Below are 20,218 nucleotides of genomic sequence, written 5' to 3'. Positions count from 1 at the left end.
TCCGTGTTCATTTGAGGAGAACACAACCTGCAACAGTTCCCTTCACTCAGTCTCTGGGTCCTCTTTGCAGCCGGTTTCCTTCCACGTGCATCTACGAAGACCCTGCTTGGGGGCTTTCAGGTCCAGAGTGACCAAGACAAGCTTCCCAGGAGCTCCCGTTCCTGGGCAGTCAGTGCCTCTCCCTTCCCCGTGCTCCCCTGCTCCATCCCTCTCCACCAGCCTCTCCCCCTGGCCCCTTCCCCCTCTGCACCTCTACAGCCCCAAGCCTCTCTCTGAGAGCCCTTCCTGCGGCAGCCACAAGGCCAAGATGGCCTGTCTAGGTACCCGTAGAGGCCAGACCCCTGTCAGGGTCAGTTTTTCCCTCCTCAATAAGCAGGTCCTAGGAGAGGCATCCATTCAAGTCAGGATGGAGACATATGAGCCAGGAGAGCCAGAAGTTTGCGTCCTTCAAACCATATTCTAAACCTGGCACAGCCTTCATTTCCTGCTACAGAGAAAACAGATTTTCTATTAATGAAAACTGAGCATGTCTTTATTTGTGATGAAAACAAGAGCTTTGTTACATGCTCTCAATGTAACACAACATTTTAACGTATTTGGAATTATCTTGAAGCTCATGATTTTTCTATCATTCCTAAGTGATGGAAGTCACTTACACTCTCTGAGAATAGAAGTGACCTATAAGAATATAGTAAGAAAGTCTCAAAGTATGTTTCAAAGTCTTTCTGGCGTTGCTGTTAAGAAAACATCTTGTACTTGCTGTGACTTTCTTTTTCCTCTTGATTCTTGACCTTGATTCTTTTCTGTTGATTCTTGAGACGTCTATGAAGGGGTATACATTTTCAATCATAAAATAAATCATGTGTTCCCAGGAAGCAGCCCTTTGGTTTCAGGATCTCAGGGCTGATTCAGGCAACTGGCAGGAGACAATTCTCGGCATCAGGTTCTTTGCAATGTGCACTTGCAAGTAACAAAATGACTCAATCAGAAGGGAGATAAAAACATAAAAATGTCTACTTGAGCTCACTGTTTCTTCTGGTGGCAAGAGAACCAGTGTCACAGGCATCCCGGGGTAACCTGAGTGAACCAGCACTCTGTTTACAATAAATTCCAGTGACATCTCAGTCCCCCATGTAAATCAGAAGAGCTGGCTCACCGTGCAATCTGACACTGCCCAGCAGTCACTCTTCAGGCCTCTCCTAAGCCCCATCCTGTGGGAAGGGTCCGGCTGAGCTCTCAGGGGTCCAAGCTGAATTCCGTCTGGTCCCACCGCTGCGGATCTCCCAGGCTGGAGGGCACAGCAAAGTGAGATGGGATGGGACGGGGAGCTTGCAGAATAGAGGCAGGGAAGGACAGGAATGCAGCATTGGAGGAGTAGGACACCGGGGAAGGCTCGCTGGGTGACGAGTGAATCTGACCCACCAGCAGAACAAATCCTGGGGACTGTCAGGCCTCACATGAAGGTCCAGAAGTCCCGAGCACCCACCACTGGTTGGGCATGGTGACCTGGCCCCGTGAAGAAAGAAGCCTCCTGGCAAAACGTGGCCACTGTAAAGCTGTGGCCGGGGCCCCCCTGAGGATCCTGGGTCCTTGAGTCACAGCTGAAGCAGCACAGGATGCAGGTGATGGCTACGGTGACCACAAACAGCACGGCCACCACTCCAATCACTGCTGTTTCCATGGCCCCACGTGGCAGATGACCGGCTGAGCCCTAGCTCCCCATCCAAAACAGGGTGCCCTTGGTGGTGGCAGGCACTCTGCCCTTCCAGCCGCTCTCCTTGTGGTCTCCTAAGCGGATGCTGGTCTGAGGCCCTGGGTCACGGCCCTTCTGGGCCATGGGGCACCCCGCATGGTGCTACTCAGACCTCGGTGGGTCTCTGTTATTGTTTTCTAAGCCTCTGGTCTGGATTCCAAGAACCGTGGTCAACTCCGCTGGCGACTTCTGGAAGAAGAGCTGTCCTGAAAGATGTGAGCACAAGACTTCCTGGACTTGGAGGGGCTGGAAAGAAGGAACAGAAGACTTCGCTCAGAGGGAACATTGCCAACCCTGCCCCCTGGTGACGCCTACAGATTTCAAGAGAGTTTGTCTTCTCAGACAAAAGACAAGATACTCCGCCTCCTGGGGACCCCGGATGAGCCTGGGCTCCGCCCCTAGAAGAACCTTGGGCCAGTCCTTGAATCAGCCTATCCGATGCCTCCTGAGCTCCTGGACCTGAGCAGGGGCAGGAACGCAGGTGGGGAGGAAGGCTCTGTGCCAGGTCGGGGCGGAGGCACTGCCAGGTCGCCACAAGGGCCGTGGGGCCTTTGGCAGGGGGCTGTGGTCCCTTTCACTTGGCATCCTTATCTGCATGGGGTGGGAGAGCGCTTTCTAGATAGGGCAGGATCCAAACCCCTTCAGTGATTCACTATGGGGCTCCTTCACCCTGTGGTTCCTGTTCCAGGAGAAGCCGTCTTCTGCATGGCCTCCCCCCTCCCCAACCCTCCTTGCTGCCTGCTCACACTCGGATGCTGTGAAAACTTACCCTGGGCTTCTCCAAGCGACAGAGCCGGCAGTGGTGCCATGGCCTCCTGACCTGGGGGCCACCCCAGGGGCCAGGCCACGGCACACTCATCCCTGGGCGCTGCAGCCTTGGTCCTGCTTGGGACAAGGCTCCGAGATGTCTGAGCAGCTCTGAGAACTTCCTGGATTCCTTCCTCCAATTGTGAGTGTGGGCCCAGGACCTGCACAGCTGCCTGCCCCCTCTGTGACTGCACTTACCCCACCCCCCCACACACCCACACCATTGCAGCCCGACGAGGCAGGCTCTCCACTTAGCCCATCCGGGTGAGGGGCCAGCCGGGCCAGGCCACCCAGGAAGTCTGCCAGAAGGGCTGCCTCCTGACCGCCACCCGGTCCCGGCTCTTCCACAGCTAACCGCCTGAGACGACCCCACTTCCAGAAAGGAGGCTGGATTGCCGGTCCCACTTGACCCAAACTCTGAGAAACAGAGCAGTGAGGAACAATGCTTCCAGGTACCAGGCACAGGGTTTCTTGAGAGTTCTCCAAGGCCCCAGTGAATTTTCTTTAGTACCAGTTTTAGGAAGTTGCTAAGTGCAGGATGAGAGAGCAACTATTTGGACTAAATGAGGCCTGTCATGTTCTCACTCTTCCCTTTTCCAGGATGAGCTCCGGGCTCTTCCTCTGCATGAACAGCATTGGGCAAGCCGGGCCCATGGCAAACCTGGACACCTCAGATTATTTGTGTTAAGTAGGGCAGCCAGAGCAGAAAGGAAACACGATGCACCAGTCTGGGGCACATGGTTTCAGACTCAATCACCAAAATCAACTCGCCAGTTCAGGAGACAGAGGGCACCAGAGGAATCCGGTTTCAAACTGAATTATTTGTTTCTTTGAATTCTCGTTTGCCTGTTCTTTGTGGACGCATGTAGTTGGAGGCCACCCATTGTAGATGTGTGTTTTTCAGCATTTTAAAACTGGAATAAAGGACAATTGCTCAGCCCTCTTGTCTTCTGCCTTGGATGGGTTTCCTTATCTGTTTCTGAGATTGGGGCCCCTTCTCTGATTCGCCAGTAAACTAGGCCTTCTGATCCATTCTGACAACAGACATTCAATAGTTGAACACAGGCTGTGTGGCGCAATGAGAGGGCCCCAGGGATATTGTGAGGACAGGTCCAGTCTGCTGCGAAGGCTCCTCAGGGTTGCATATGATGTCACACCCGCAGTCTGCAACATGGAATGACCAACACGGCATCTCAAGCCCAGGGCACAAGAAGCCATCCTTGATGAAGATGGACAGGGTGCACTTACTTTCACCACAATGCCCACTCAGTTCAGGGTCCTTGCCTTCAACTATCCCCCAACAGCCCTGTCCTGTGATTTAAGTGGCAGCAGCATTATCAGGCGAGTTGGAAAGATCAAGACAGCCATACATGTTTACTACTGCTCAGAGACGTTTGTGCTAAGGGCTTTTTTCTGGGTATCTTCTCCTCTTGTGACTTTGTAATCCTGTGATATACAGCCCCTGACCATGGACCCCAGATGCCGTGGGACTTCCCAAGATAACTACCATTTAGATACATATGTGTCGCCCACAGCTACCATCATCAACTGATCAGAAAAAGACACATCCCTTACTTTCCCTTACATTAGAAGGGCAAAGATGATGGCAGACATCCTAAAGCAGAGAGAATAGAGCTCCCCCAGAGACTCCAGGCCACATTTAGGAAAGGCAGGCCATCCGAGACTGACACAGGGCTACATAAAGAGATGAGGGAGGAGAGGGGACGTCCAAGCCAGCAGGCCCACCCATGTCCATCTGTTAAATGTTTCCCACTTTTCAGGCCCCCAACACTGGGGATGGAGGGGGAGCACAGGCCCCCTCAGCAAGGGCCCCAGGAGCTCAGAGGCCTAATCCCCTCAAGGTCCTACTGCCATACTTGGTGTCCCTCAAGCCCCAAACTTCTGGCAGCGGTTATTCTGATCATATTTACTTTCCCAGAGAGCATGACGTTCTGAGAATTTTTCCTGAGCATCTGTTGTGTGGGCTGGTTCTGCACTGGGGGCAGGGAGCCCTCAAAGTTTCTTAGATGCATGAGGGCAGGGGCCCTTGAATCCTGCCATAAATCTCTGGGGAAGAGACAGATGTGTTCAGTGTTCCACCAGAAATATAAAAATAAATATGAATAACAAATTGGAAACCCATAGGAGGGAGCAACAAATTCTTCTTGGGCAAAGACACAGAGAGGGGAAAGTACGAGGTGTTTTCTGGGGCCAATGACCAGAGCAGTGTGGATAGGACAAAAGGAGCAAGGGACAGGGACCAGATCAGGGGCCTTTAATAACCAACCAGGAGGCAGGGACTTCACCCCTAGGGCTATAAAGGAGTTTCGGCAGATCCTACAGGCCACGGTGCAGAGATGCTTCAAAAAGGGACAGGGCTGGACGTGGGCAGGAGTCCAGATTGGCGGGGTCGGGGGAGGACAAGCTAGGACAGACTCGGGAATGCTGGAGGGGAGGCAGATTTGAAGAACACTGCAGAGATAAAATCAGCAGTACGTGGTGACCCGTGACCTACTTTCCCAGCCCAGAAACCTAGCACGGCTGTCAGTGTGGATTTGCCTCCCTCTCCCCCTTACACCTCCAACCCTCACAGAGAATCCACCAGGAACTAGAAAAGAAACAGGATGTTCTGTTCCAATGAGTCACCAGGCCCCTGACTTTCTGGCCCGTTCTCGAGCCCCTCCCCACCACCTCTCCTGGCTCCTAAGGCTCTCCTCTCTCTGCTTCCCACCCAAACCCAGGCTGAAGGCCTCAGGACAAGATTTCCTTCCTCCCTGTGGAATTGTGCCAGCTATTCATGGGGTATGCGGAACATGCCTCCAGACTTTGGCAAGAAGAGGTCTCTGCTATCGGTCCATTTTAGGGAAGAGGAAACTGAGATCCTGGGGAGACAAGCACTCTCCCAAGGCCACCCAGCACCACCTCCTCCAGTTTAAAGAACCTCCCAGCCCCTCTGCTATACACAGGCACCAGTGGGTCCGGGAGCTGGAGCCTCAAGGCTTGGATAAGAAACCCTGATCGAGTTATCAAGGACACACTGAATTCAACACAGCTCACAGACTGGGGCTTCTGCAGGTCCCAGGGTTCAGTCTGCCCTGGAGATGCACTGGAAAGAGCACTGGAGAAAGAGCCCTTGGTGACCAGGCTGGGTGAGCGTGGCCTCACCCCTCTTCTCTGAGCCCCTGGACTGTCCCACAGAAGCCCAAAGCCCCCCTGGTACACAGAGAGCCCTCTCTAGGCAGGGCTGCGTGCAAACCCCACGTCCTCCCTCAGAGCTTAGGCCCCAAGCTTTTCTCTCCTACTGCCCTTGGAGCACCACAGGGCCTGCCCAGTTTCCCCCAGGGCACGGCCAGCCCTCAAGCAGCAGGCAGAAGCTGCCCGTGCCAGGCACTCACTTCTCATCAGAGAAGGATGTTCCCAGGGCATTGCAGACACATGCCTGGCGGCTCGATCCTTCTCTCCCACTCGAGCTGTACGATCAAGAGCCTCTTCACAAAAGCTTCCTCGTAGTTTTTATTTTCTTGTATTAAGGCACCAGTGAATTGACCTTGCAGCCTCATACTGTCTTCTCCAAACACAAGCATTGCTGTCCCCTCCCAGCTACGCCCCTGGCCAGGGCCTGAGTAAATCAGAGGACAGCACTTCAGAGAGCACGGTACATCCTCTGTGCATCCACATGCACTGGTGTCCCCTGGGAGTTACAGTCACAGGCAGGGTCCATCCCCAAAGGACCATCTCTGCTCTCAACTTGTTATCTTCCAGTGTGCGCAGGGCCACCCCTGTGCTCCTCGCTTCTCTCCTTATAGTACCCTGGGGGGGGCGGGGGGGGGGGGTAGTATGCAAAAGAAGCCAAGCAGGACCCAGGGCACAGTACTCAGTGTTTACCACAGAGAGGCGCCCTTCTGCACAGGAGCATGGGGGTCCACAGGAGGGCAGGCAGTGGCTGCCATTCACAGGCGTCAGTGGTGGCCTCGGTGGGCATGGAGGTGGGCTTGGTGGTGGGCTTGGTGGTAGAGGTGTCGGTGGAGGCGATGGTGGTGGAGGCCCACGTGGTGCGTGTGAGACACGTGGCCAGGATGACGGAAACAGTGAGTGTGCCCCGGGTGGCCCCTGCCCGGGAGGAGCCAAGGCTGGGCCCACCGGACTCGGTTTCTCCTCGCGGCCGGGCGGTTCCTCTCCACATCATGGTCCCGCTGTCCGTGGTACAGGCAGGTGGCCAGCAGCAGCACCAAGAGCAGAAGAGCCATGGCAATGCCTGTGATCAAGCCCGCGAGGGTCGTGCTTCCCAGGAGGCCTAGCATCTGGAAGCTGGACAGTCCTTCCTCTCGGCAGCTCCCTGCTGCTGCCTCCCCTTCGGCGGCCTCTGCTCAGCCCTCACACTCACTGGACTTTGTTGCCTCAGCTCCTGCGGTCTGGAGAGCAGCCAGGGAATGTGGGTGCCGCCTCTTTGGGCTGGAGCTGCCCGCCAAGTAAGAGGCCAGGCGACTGTTAACTCTGGGGAGGTCCATGGGGAGGCTGGGTGGGGACAGAGGAACTGTCAGGAGGGGCTGTGGAAGGAAGAACCCTGAGGCTGAAGACAAGAGGTCCCGGCCCCCCCATGCCTGTCACCTGGCCAAGCGACCAAACTGGCCCCTTCCCCTCCCTGGCCTCCGCTCCCTCCTCTTTTAGACAGGACAGCATAGCAAGTAAGAACATAGGTTCTGGAACAACACAACGCACTAGTTCTATGACTATACACAAGTTACTTGACCTCTTTGTGCCTCCGTTTCCTCATCTGTAAGATGGCTAATAAGAGTAACTTTCTGGGGCACCTGAGCGGCTCGGTCGGTTGAGGCTCTTGCCTTTGGCCCAGGTCATGATCCCAGGGTCATGGGATTGAGCCCCAAGTCAGGCTCTGTGCTGAGTGTGGAGTCTGCTTGAGACTCTCTCTCCCTCTGCCCCTCTCTCCTGCTTATGTTCTCTTGCACTCTCTCTCTCTCTCTCAGATTAAAAAAGAAAAGAAAGAAAAAAAAGAGTACCTTCCCCCATACATATGGTTTTCTAAGGATTTGAGCAGTTAAGATTATAAAGCACTTAAACCAGTCCCTGACACATGTTTGCCATCAATATCGCAGTGGAGTTTGGGCTGGGGAGACCTCAGCATTTGAGCGCCTCTGGCTCTCTGTCCTGCTGCTGGAGTCCTCCAGGACAGGGGCGGGCCCTGTGCAATGAATTGTCCTGTACTTCCAGAGCTCAGTGAGGCACTGCGGGCAGATTCATCATTGAGAGAGCCAGACGCTGTCTCTAGGTCCTCGGTACCCAGTCTGGGAGTTACCCATGCTGCAGGAGGCAGGGAGGGGGCTGCTGAGCTCAGAAAGGCCAGGCGCCATCCCAGCCTCCTGGTTCCCCATTCAACAGTCTTGACTGGCCATAAATGGCAGGCTTCTGGCTCCGTCCCATACCTTCTGAGCAGCAGAAGTGACATACCATTCCTTACTGGTGGAGAATTTACAGAGCAGGCCGGACCTGAACAGCCGCAGACTCCCCTACCCCTCCTGGTCCCAAATCCCCTCTGTTCATCCTAAACAAGTACTGTCCATTTGGCTCACGTGCCTCAGGGCTGGGCACCCGCTATCTCCCTGGGGAGCCCTTTCTGCTGTGGGTTTGTCAAGCTGTCCTCAAAGCTCCTTTTCACATGAGGCTCTCTGTCTCACCCTATGAGACCACAGATGTCCAGGGACCCTCCACAGTGAGCGCCCCCACCGTTTCTATCCTTCCCTGCTGTGTGCTCATCTCTCTACCACCTGGAGGAGTGTTTTCAGCAGCCAGCCTCTGTGTGACCTTACACAAGCCCGTCCCCTGACCCAGCCCGGTTCCTCCTCTGGAAAAGTTCCAAGGCAAAAGGTGACCTCCGGGGACTTTCCCTCTCAGACCTCATTGAGATGAGCTCTCTCAGGGAGGCCTCAAACCCTTAGTGAAAACCCTCTCTGGATGAAAACGTCAAACATTCCCTTCAACCAAATTGGGCTCAGGGGGCAGCAGGTCTAATGAGTCCTGGGGCTTTTGCCCTCAGAGTGAAAGCCAATTCAACTTTTAATGATGCTGGAGTGAGAGCTCCTTCCTATGGCTTCCAGGGCCCTGGGGGCCCAGCTGCCTTCCCTCGGGGCCTATTAAGGAAGGAAGTCTGCTGGAAGGAGGAGGAGGAAGGCAACAGAACTTTCTCCTTCTCTAAGGAGATTCCCACTCCACACCAGCCACAGATGGGGCAGGAGCCTGCAAACTGCAGACATGCAGAGCTTCAGTCAGCACAAAGCACTCTTGGAATCACCCAGACCCAGCCCTCACTGAGAGTTAGAGAAATTGAGGCCAGAGAAGGGAAGGGACTTGCTTAAGTTTTCCCAGCTTTGTGGGCTATTCTGTACAGCAGGTAATCAAGACAGCACTATTCCTAGAGTGAGGGGGGCATCCAGAGTGAGAGTCTGAGATCAGCTGGTGATCTTCTACAGAGATAACCGGGAAAGGGCTATACAGATGTGAATGAATCTGAACTCCCCACCTCTCTATCTCTCTCTCTCTTTCTCTCTCTCTCCCTCCCTCCCTCCCTCACTCTCTCACACACACACGTGACATTTGTTTTCTTAAGTGCAGGGTCACTTCCCATCTGGACAGAAGATAGGATCCCAGAGTGGGTGTTTGATTAGATGCTGAGCACTCGGGGGAAGGTATAGAGACCACAGTCCTCTGGGACTGCAGAAGTAACTGAGACCTTCTTGGAGTCCCAACTGAACACAAGGGTTTGCAGGGCTGATGGCTTTAGAGGAACGTGAGACTGTGTCAGAAAAGCTCTTGTGTAGCACTATGGTTGTATTTCTCTCATGGGGTTTGGACTTCTGCACCCCGCACAAGCTACCTTCCTAGCTGAGGGACTGGAGTTTCAGACTATACAGCTGAAAGATCAGCCTTTTGGAGTTCCTATCATTTAGCTTCATGCCCATTCTTTCCAGAGTGCACAGATTTATGCATTCACTCACATATCTGTGCACCCTTGTAAATTGCTCTGTAGGTAAACTCATGCACCGAGAATTGTGTGTGTACACATACTCAGGCACATATTCATGCACATATGCATGAGTGCATACAAGTTCCATACAAGCTCACAAACTCCTGCGTGTACAAGATACAAGTGGTTCTTGGCTGTCCCAAGAGAGCAACCATTGTTTTCAGCGCTTGGTAGCACCACCTAGTGGTGAAACTGTAAAAAAATCAGTTTTGTATTCTGATCTTTGTTTATAGATCATAATTTGAATCCATTTACTTAACTCCTCTCTGTTCCAGATTCTGGTCTGGAAATTTTAAGGAATTTCCACAAGATATAGTACAAATGAAACCATATTGATGGAGGCACTGACTAAGGAAGGGTGTCTCTGGGAGGTAATGAAGGTTATGCCCCAGCAGAGCCTCCCCTAAGACCTATGATAGACAGCCAAGACTAGGAATGAGGGTGAGGTGGGCACTGGCAAAAAACAAGTTGAGTGACTTTAGGTATTGCACAAGTGACTGCTCTCAGAAGAAAGGCCAAGACTCAGCTCATCTTTTGTTCTGCACAAAAAGCAGGGATATTGGCCAGCATGTTCCTAACTTGGCTTGCTCGTGCCAGTTAGAGAAGGGAGATACTCCTCTGCCTAACCGTGGGTGGCCTTAGTAAATACTGAAAAGAAGTTGCCAAGAACAGCAGCAAACCTTTCTCCTCTTCTCAGGAGCTCTCCCTGCCCTAATCATGGTCAAGTAGACCACCCCCAACCCCAATCTAAAAAACTAAATCATAAACGACCAGGCTCTTTTTTCTTCTTTCTCCATTTGCCTTACACCAACATGCTTGAAAATAAGCTACAGAATTTTTATAGAACTATTTCAATTACAATACCAAACAAACATCAGTCTAGGTCCCTCTTTAAAGCAAGCAAATAGGGTCACCTGGGTGGCTCAGTCAGACAAGCATCCGACTCTTGATTTTGGCTCAGGTCATGATCTCACAGTTTGTGGGGATCAAGCCCTATGTCTCACTAATAGTGCAGAGCCTGCTTGGGATTCTCTCTCTTCCTCTCTGCCCCTGCCCCACTCACATGTATGCGCACTCTCTCTCTCAAAATAAATAAACTTTAAAAATAAATGAATAAATAAAGTGAGCAAATAGAGAAAATTGCTAGATATATGAAAAAAGATATCAAGTATTGTACCTTATTACCAAGGTTACTAGAATCTAAAAAATGGAGAAATAGTAAAATCCCAAAATTTATATTCTAAATAATATTCAAAAGCCAATCCATACATGAATTTGGGAAAATACTCAAAGCAGGAAATTTACTCTCAGATTAAAAATCAAATCAGGAAAGATTGCTTTGAGAACCATCCTCATAAGTCTCAGGGGAAAAAAAGGAATAAAGAGAGAAAGAGAGGGAAGAAATGGCCAGGAAATCAAATATGCTTATATAGCAGACATTCTAGAAGTAGAGAACAGAGCCCATGGAGAAATGATCATTAAAGAAATAAAGAAGGGCACCTGGGTGGCTCAGTTGGTTAAGCATCCAACTCTTGATTTTGGCTCAGGTCATGTTCTCACAGTTCATGAGTATGAGCCCTGCGTCGAACTCTGTGCTGACAGTGCAGAGCCTTCTTGGGATTCTCTCTCTCTCCCTCTCTCTCCGTCCCTCCCCCCATCCCCTCTCAAGATAAATAAACTTAAAAAAAAACTTCCCTGAGCTGAAGAATTCCATCTTTAGATGAAAAGTTACCCTGAGTACTAGGCAGACTATTTGAAGAAGCCAGAGCAAGCCATCTAGGTACACCCAGGTGAAATTTTGACATTAAAAATGTGATGTAAAAAATATATATAAAGGAACTCAAATGTTACAGTCATTATGTAAATAGTCTGGCAGTTTCTTACAAAACTAAACACATGCTACCATATGATCCAGCAATCACACCTCTTGGTATTAACACAAAGTAATTTAAAACTTATGTTCACACAAAACCTGCATACAGATGTTTATAGCAGCTTTATTCTTTTTTTTTGTGTTTATTTATTTTCGAGAGAGAGCACAAGCAGGTGGAGGGGCAGAGAGAGAGATGGAGACACAGAATCTGAAGGCGGCTGCAGGCTCTGAGACAGCTCAGAGCCCGACACAGGACTCAAACCCACAAACTATAAGATCATGATCTGATATGAAGTTGGATGCTTGGCTGACTGAGCCACCCAGGCACCCCAGCAACTTTATTCTTAATTGCCAAAACTTAGAAGCAACCAAGATGTCCTTCAGTAGGTGAATGAATAAGTAAACTAAGGTATATTGAAACAGTGGACTATTATTCAGCACTAAGAAGAAATAAGCTATCAAGCCATTAAAAGACACGGAGGAAATCTTAAATGCATTTTAGTAAGAGAAAGAAGACAATCTGAAAAGGCCACATACTGTATGATTCCAACTATATGATATTCTGGAAAAGGCCAAACTATGGAGACAAAAGAATCAGTGGCTGCCAGCAGCTAGAGAGGAGAGAGGAATGAATAGGCGGAGCACAGAGGCAACAGTGCCATTGCCAGTGTTTAGGGCAGTGAAACTATTTCGCAGGCACTATCCTGGTGGGTACATGTCATTATACATCAGGAAAGCCCTTACAATGTACAACACCAAGAGTTAACCCTAATGTAGACTATGTACTTTGGGTGACTCTGATATATGGATGCAGGTTCATTGATTATAACAAATGTACCACCATGGTGCCAAATGTTGACAGTGGTGAAGTCTGTGCATATGTGGAGACAGGAAGTATGTGGGAGATTTCTGTACATTCCACTCAGTTTTGCTGTGCACCTAAAACTGCTCTAAAAAAAATAGTCTATTTTAAAAAAGGGAAAGGAGGGGCGCCTGGGTGGCTCAGTTAAGTGTCCGACTTTGCCGCAGGTCATGATCTCATGGTTTGTGAGTTCGAGCCCCACGTTGGGCTCTGTGCTGACAGCTCAGAGCCTGGAGCCTGCTTCTGATTCGGTGTCTCCCTCTCTCTCCCTGCCCCCTCCCTTTCTCACACTCTGGCTCTCTCTCTCTCTCTCTCTCTCAAAAATAAATAAACATTAAAAAAAATTTAATAAAAAAAATGATCCTACAAATAACAGGAGCTGTTCAAACTGTCTCAAAGAATAGAGAAAGAAACTTTCCTTTTTTAATCTATAAAATTTACTTTAGGGGCGCCTGGGTGGCTCAGTCAGTTGGGCGTCCGACTTCGGCTCAGGTCATGATCTCACGGTTCGTGAGTTTGAGCCCCGCGTTGGGCTCTGTGCTGACAGCTCAGAGCCTGGAGCCTGTTTCGGATTCTGTGTCTCCCTCTCTCTCTCTGCCCCTTCCCTGATCATGCTGTGTCTCTCTCTGTCTCAAAAATAAATAAACATTAAAAAATTTAAAAAAAAAAAAAAGAAAGAAAGAAAGAAAGAAAGAAAGAAAGAAAGAAAAGAGCCAGCTCATTTTGAAAAAAAAAAAATTTACTTTATAAAACTAGCATAATAATCCTGATACCAGGGGCGCCTGGGTGGCTCAGTCAGTTGAACGTCCAACTTCGACTCAGGTCATGATCTCACAGCTCATGAGTTTGAGCCCCACGTCAGGCTCTGTGCTAACAGCTCAGGACCTGGAGCCTGCTTCTGCTTCTGTGTCTCCCTCTCTCTCTGCCTCTCCCCCACTCAACACTCTGTCTCTCTCTCTCTCAAAAATAAATAAACATTAAAAAAATTTTTTTAATAATCCTGATACCAACCCTGACAACTATAGCATGAAAACACTATAGACAAATATCAAAATTTTAAGAAATGAATACCATGTTTGTATCCCTAGCAGAATACTGAAAGACTAATACTCCATAAGCAAATACAGTTTATTCTAGGAATGTGAGGGTGGTTTGATATTTTTAGAAATCTATTGTTGTAATTAATTATATAAATAGTGTAAAAGGAGTAAAACCATACAATCACCTCAATAGATGGCAGAAAGACATTTGATAAAATTCACTATTCATTCCTGATAAATATACAAATGAACAAAAAAATAGAAGTGTAGTATTAGAAGGATACTCTCTTAATATGATTAAAAAGAAAAATATCTCAAACCAGTAGCCAACATCATGACTGTTGGTAAAAAAAAAAAACACAGATGTTCTCATGAAAATCAGGAATAATTAAGAATGTTCACACTCACAAACTGAGGGTTGATGGGGGGTGGGAGGGAGGGGGGTGATGGGTATTGAGGAGGGCACCTTTTGGGATGAGCACTGGGTGTTGTATGGAAACCAATTTGACAATAAATTTCATATATTGAAAAATAAATAAATAAAATAAAATAAAATAAAAAAAGAATGTTCACACTCACCACTTTAAAAAAATTACTTTTATTTTTAATTTATTTGTATCTATTTATTATTATTTTGAGAGAAAGAGAGAGCATACACACACACAGGCAGGGGAGGAGCAAAGGGAGAGGGAGGGAGAGAATCTTAATCAGGCTCCATACACAGCATGGAGTCCAACTTGGAACTCAATCTCATGAACCAACCATGAGATCATGACCTGAGCCAAAAATCAAGAGTGGGACGCTGCTGAACTGACTGAGCCACCCAGGTGCTCCTATGCTCTTTTTTAACTGTGTTAAGTAAAAGTGGTAAGAGAAACATCTGGGTGGCTCAGTCAGTTCAGCGTCTGACTCTTGATTTTGGCTCAGGTCATGATCTCCCAGTTGGTTCATAAGATCAAGCCCCGTGTAGGCTCTGTGCTGACAGCACAAAGCCAGCTTGGGATTCTCTCTCCCTCTCTCTCTGCCCCTCCCCCTACTCACACACTCTCTCTCCCTCAAAATAAATAAATAAACATTTTATTAAAAAAAAAAAAGAGCATAAGCGTGCCTGGGTGGCTCAGTTGGTTAAGCGTCTGACTTTGGCTCAGGTCATGATCTCATGATTCATGAGTTTAAGCCCCACATGGGGCTCTCTGCTGTCAGCACAGAGGCAGGAGCCTCAGGTCCTTTGCCCCTCCCCTGCTCTCTCTCTCTCTCAAAAATAAATAAACATTTAAAAAATAAAATAAAATAAATTTTAAAAAGAGCATAAAATAAAAGGCAGAGATCATGAATTATATAATTGCATACCTAGAAAATTTAAATGATTTTGCTAAAAACTATTCACAAATAAGAGGTTAATAAATAAGATTATTTAAAAATAAAAATACAGGGACACCTGGGTAGCTCAGTTGGTTAAGGGTTCGACTTTGGCTCAGGTCATGATCTCGCAGTTCACGAATTCGAGCCCCACGTCCGGCTCTGGGCTGACAGCTCAGAGCTTAGAGCCTCCTTCGGATTCTGTGTGTCCCTCTCTCTTTGTCCCTCCCTCATTTGTACTCTGTCTCTCTCTCTCAAAAATAAACAAAACATTTTTTAAAAAGGAATAAATTGGGGCGCCTGGGTGGTGCAGTCGGTTAAGCGTCCGACTTCAGCCAGGTCACGATCTCGCGGTCCGTGAGTTCGAGCCCCGCATCAGGCTCTGGGCTGATGGCTCGGAGCCTGGAGCCTGTTTCCGATTCTGTGTCTCCCTCTCTCTCTGCCCCTCCCCCGTTCATGCTCTGTCTCTCTCTGTCCCAAAAATAAATAAAAAACGTTGAAGAAAAATTTTTTAAATAAATAAATAAATAAATAAAAATAAAAAGGAATAAATTAAGCAAGAATACTAATGGTGGGGCAAGGAAGAAATGAAACATTCTGCTGAGGAAGGAAATATGTGAACTTCTTCCTAGGAAGCCCAGGGTATCTGTCTGAAGAAGAATCTGAATTATTACAGAAAGAATACAAAGAAAAGGAATTAATGGGCAATCTTTGACATTCAAAACGGCCCTTTTCCTTGTAAGTCAAGCCATTTTTTGGAGAAGGTTTTCTAAGTTCCTTTTTCTCCCCCTTTCAACCTATTGAATCAGGAATCAAGCTGAGGACCCAGGCCACGGAGGTCCCCCACATTGTAGAAAGCTACCCACTTCCACACATGACAGCCGAGTAGCAGAGGTTTGAAGCTCTAAGGTAGATGGGAGCCGTGATATCCAGGGCCAGGGGAATACTGGTCTCTTCTGGCCCCACGTGGTGATGGAAAAGAGAAAAGAGACAGAAGGAGGAGGAATGAAGTATGAAATATGTGAGGTAGCCCCCAGGGAGTTCCAAAAATAAGTGGTGAGACTGTGGGAAGATGGGGTTAGAGATGAGTATATGGAAACACTGACATTACTTGAAAGGAAAATACAGTCTACAAAATCTGGGAACATAAAAATGTGACCTTATCTGTGCGTATAGGGCAGTTAGCGCTGGGAATGTTTGCGTTGTAACCCTAAATATATGCACAGACAAGTCTGGAGAGCTATACAATGTGATGTTAACAGTGCTTCTCTCTGAGTGGTGAGGTTACCAGTGATTGATTTTTATTCTGGCAATCTATATTTTTTAAATTTCAACAATAAACATCTACCTTGTGTAACAATAAAAGCAACAAAAGTTATAGCTTTAGAAAAAATATTCAGAAACCATGCCCACCCAAATAGAATAGCTCTGAATACCAGCCAAGCAATCTACCTCATTCACCAAAGAGCAGTCAGACTCCAGAATCATAAACTCAATTGGTGCCAGCTTAAATATGCCAAAAAGCGTAAGAAGTATACCAGATTGTCTGTCCTCAGAAATGTGTGGGAGCTGATTAATACAAGGGAAATGCTCTTCCCCAGCTCTCCTGGATGGTATGCCCATGAGCATTTAGACGTGAATGTGCAGATAAACAGTAAATTTTCTTGAGCCTCCGTTTCCCCTTACGCACTATGAGAGAAAGACTGGGGACAGACTGAATCTGTACAGTCTAAGTTTTTTTTCCTTCCTGACTTCTCGAGTCTCTGTAACTTTCTGAAACCACCACTGAAAGATAATTGTGACCCTTAAAATTCTATTTGTTTATTTAACTAATATCTATTTAATCAAGCCCTGAATTCAATGCTAAGGCTAGGGAGAAGAAAGATATAGTCCTTGCCCTCCAGGAGCTTTTTACCTTGAATAGGAGACCGATATAGAAATGATTACAATGTACCAGGTAAATTCTGGGACCTAAGTGTTCACAAGGCCCCAGCAAAGTGCAAAAGAAAGGGCCATTCATAAGTAATAAACTTCTTTCCCTTTTCTCCCCAACCTCCTATTTTAATAATTGCTAAAATAATTATACTTTACAAATTGATCTGACTTGAACCTCCCACAACCCTGTTATTCTCATGTTACATATGAGGCACACAGCCAGGAAGTGGCAGGGCCAGAATTGAGCCCAGGCCTGCCTGCCCCCAAAGTCTACCTCTAACCCAGTCCTGGACTGAGAGATGGAACTGAATGAGACATGATGCCATCCTTGGAAAGAGAAGCCATGTCTTTGAGAATCCACAGGAGAGGAAAAAGAGAATATGGAAGGATAATGGATAGAAAAAGGGAAGAGTCTTTCAAGACTTTTGCCCTAAAAATTTGAAAAACTCCTGATTTAGGCTTATGTAGAACATCCAAAGAGATAATAGATTCCTGAGTGGCTTTCTAACCTATCCTTCACTAAAAAAATAAAAATAAAAAATAAAAAAATAGACAATAATAAAAAAAAATAAGATGGTTGGATAGATGAATTCATATGTGATAAAGCAAATGTGGCAAATGGTTAACAATAGTTGAAATTAGATTTTAAGTATATGCCTATTCACACTACAGTTTTTATAACCTATATATATATTTGAAAATTTACACACACACACACACACACACACACACACAATGTTGTAGGCAGGGGGAAATAAGCAATAGTTGGGCAGGGAAGTAGGAAAATAGAGTTTTCTAGTTCTGTCTCACTTGGTAGCTATTACCCACATGGCAGTTGAACACATGAAATGTGGCTAGTCTGGGTTGAGAGAGTCTGTATATGTGATATAGACTTCAGATTTCAAAAACTTACACAAAAGAATGGAAAATATCTCATCAATAATTTTTATCCTATTCACAGGTTGAAATAATAATTTTTATGTTGGATTAAATAAGAATATATATTTAAAGTTTATTTTGAGAGAGAGAGAGAGCAGGGGAGGGGCAGAAAGAGAGAGAGAGAAAGAGAGAGAGAGAGAGAGAATCGCAAGCAGACTCCATGCTGTGAGCACAGAGCCCTACTCGAGACTTAATCTCACAAACCATGAGATCATGACCTAAGCCGAAATCAAGAGTTGGATGCTTAACCACCTGAGCCACCCAGGTGCCCCTAAAATATATTATTTAAATTAATTTCACCTGCTGCTTTTTACTTTTTTTAAAGCTACACATTTAACTTATGCGTGCACAGTGTGTAGCATTTCTACTGAACAGTGTCACCTAGAGCATCCAGTCACCACAGATCCTATTCCTTTGCTCACTCACACCTGCTCTGGATCACGTCCTGTACCAGGGCAGGCAGGGATGAATCATAGTCACAGCCTCAGAGAGCTGAAGGTCTAGGTCCTGGAGACAAGCCAAGACAGACTTGAAAACACTATAGGATTTCAGTATCTAGGTAATCTCTGTAACTTCCTTGCTTATGAGTATCCACATGAAGCCTTTTTTCTTTTTCTTTTTCTTTTTGTTTTAGACTGAGGACAGAATCTTTCTAGAGTACATTTAGAAATATGTGGGGTGTTTGAAGTGGTCAGCATTTGGGGTCAGCATTTCATATGCAAGAACTAGGGAAGGTGAACATTCCACATTGAGGACAGTCCCATACGAGGAAGAAATATCTTGTCCAAAACACTAGTAGTGTACCTGTTGAGAAATCCAGTAGAGGAAGAATGACATACCTGTTTCTACCCTCTGGATAAGGACTCTGAGGCCTGTTAACCAACCCACACTGAGGTAGCACCATTATTTCTGTGGAGGCAAGAACAAGGAGTTTCCTGGGGTACTGAATGTCATAACACAATTCTGTATCTCCTGAAAGGTAGGAAAATTACCCTGGGACAGTTAGGGACACCCAAGGGTTCAGCTCCCAGTAGGAAACCCGTCTGATTATGAAGACTGCCAAAGGCAGTGTTCAATTAGCCCAGCCTAGTTAACCATCTGGGAGCCGGTACCCAGAGCTCAGGGCACCACTCTCCAGCATTAGGCTCTAAAATGCCACAGGGACAGACCACTTCTGGAGGTGGTACCCAGCGAAAATGAGCCATCCCTCTGGTCTGATCTCTGGGGGCCAGAGCTATGGGAGATGAGGAGTGTGGGTGGGTGTGCCACATCACTTCAGCTGAAGGACAAGTCCCCAAACTAGATCCCCAGAAGGCCTTAGCTGAGCAACAGGTAAATATATAAGAACTCAGAGATAGATGAGTATCACTGCTAGCCTGTGAAAGGATCAGAAATCCCTTCCTAGAACAAGGTGCAGTGGTCCAAGCAAGAGATGATAGGTGCATGCATCACAATGGTATCTGGGAGAAAAGCAGGTAGAACAAACTTAAAATATATTATTGAGATGGAAGTAAGACAACTTTCTGACACATCTGATGAGGAGAATTAAGAAGTAGAAGCCAAGTATAAACCTAGGGATCTGGAATGAACAACTGAATAGTAGAACAGGCAGGAATAACTTCTTGAGAAACTGGTCAGTGAAGGGGAGAGGAAAGATGAGGCAGCAGCTGCAGGAGGAAATTATGTCAAAGAAGGTTTTATTTTAAAGGTGCAAGAAGATTGAGCCCTATATTCCATGGGAATCACCAAGGGTGAGAGGTGACTCATGGAATGATGTTTCTGTGGAGGAGAGAGGGATTAGGGTCAGGAATGGGGGTGGAGTGGGATAGTTTGAGATTGATTCTCCGTTTCAGTGCCTGGTGTCATGAGCCATGAGCCTCTAGCCAACTAGATACCTGAAGTGACCCTCCTTAGACCTCATTCCTTTTCCTTTCTGTTAACATTAAAAATTTTTTTAAGCTATGTGCTATTTACTACAAAAGTCTAAAAAGCGGTGATAGAAAAGTTGAAAGCAAAAAGATAGAAAAGATATGTCAAGCAAATACTAAGCAAAAGAAAACTGGTATGTTAATAATAGATAAAGTAAATTTTAGGGCAGAAAAAATTCTAGAGATAAACAGGATCCATATACAAACACAAAGGATTATTTTCACCAGCAGGATACACCAATTATAATGTTGCATGCTCCTAATAGTCAGTGAAGTGGTACAATAGAGTTTTCTAGTACTGTCTCATATGGTCGCTATTTTAGACTTTACAGAACTTTATAGAACTATAAGGAGAAATTGGTAAATTCACAATGAAGAAAAGGATTCTAACACATATCTTTTCATTATTGAGAGACCAAGCAGACAAAACAATCAGTAAGAATTTAGATTCAAATAAAGTAACTGTGAAGCTTGATAAAATGGACATATATAGAAACACTGCCCTCAGCAGAGAAGACACATTCTTTTCAAGTACACAGATGCTATTGATGAAAAATTGCCAGAAAGTAGGTCGTAAGGCAAGTCTCAACAAATTTTAAAGGATGGGTATCCTACAGACCATATTCTTTGACTACAGTGAAATTAAATTAGAAATCAAGCTGAGATAAATTTTAAAAATTTAA

General features: G+C 46.9%; 3 protein-coding genes across 5 annotated transcripts in view; all 3 read right to left on the bottom strand.

Annotated features, from left to right (window-relative positions):
- Window positions 1-514: 514 nt before the first annotated feature.
- On the bottom strand, window positions 515-1,681 carry SPAAR (small regulatory polypeptide of amino acid response). The gene has a single exon (XM_042912581.1). It carries the CDS (start codon window positions 1,679-1,681, stop codon window positions 1,454-1,456), a length of 228 nt encoding a protein of 75 aa, XP_042768515.1. The 3' UTR covers window positions 515-1,453.
- Window positions 1,682-1,917: 236 nt separating this feature from the next.
- Window positions 1,918-20,218, bottom strand: part of TMEM8B (transmembrane protein 8B) — a 69,265-nt gene continuing 50,964 nt past the window's right edge. For 2 of the 3 annotated variants that reach the window (XR_006195799.1, XR_006195800.1), the window contains one exon: window positions 1,918-1,999. The gene's annotated coding sequence lies outside the window, so the exon portion shown is untranslated. Of the gene's footprint in view, window positions 2,000-18,430; window positions 18,517-20,218 lie in introns of those variants that run through there. The other variant, XR_006195801.1, reaches the window with a different exon arrangement.
- On the bottom strand, window positions 1,935-6,877 carry HRCT1 (histidine rich carboxyl terminus 1). The gene is made up of 2 exons (XM_042912580.1): window positions 5,956-6,877; window positions 1,935-1,999 (listed from the first exon to the last, which is right to left on the bottom strand). The coding sequence occupies exon 1, from the start codon at window positions 6,859-6,861 to the stop codon at window positions 6,520-6,522; it is 342 nt and encodes a 113-aa protein (XP_042768514.1). The 5' UTR covers window positions 6,862-6,877; the 3' UTR covers window positions 1,935-1,999; window positions 5,956-6,519.

Source organism: Panthera leo, chromosome D4 (assembly GCF_018350215.1).
Source record: "Panthera leo isolate Ple1 chromosome D4, P.leo_Ple1_pat1.1, whole genome shotgun sequence".
Classification (NCBI taxonomy): Eukaryota; Metazoa; Chordata; class Mammalia; order Carnivora; family Felidae; genus Panthera; species Panthera leo.
Note: the sequence above shows the minus strand (reverse complement) of the source record. Positions and strands in the feature narration are given on the sequence as shown.

Excerpts from the sequence above, each read along its gene's own strand:
- SPAAR (XM_042912581.1), bottom strand. The coding sequence starts at position 1,681 with ATGGAAACAGCAGTGATTGGAGTGGTGGCCGTGCTGTTTGTGGTCACC.
- HRCT1 (XM_042912580.1), bottom strand. The coding sequence starts at position 6,861 with ATGCTAGGCCTCCTGGGAAGCACGACCCTCGCGGGCTTGATCACAGGC.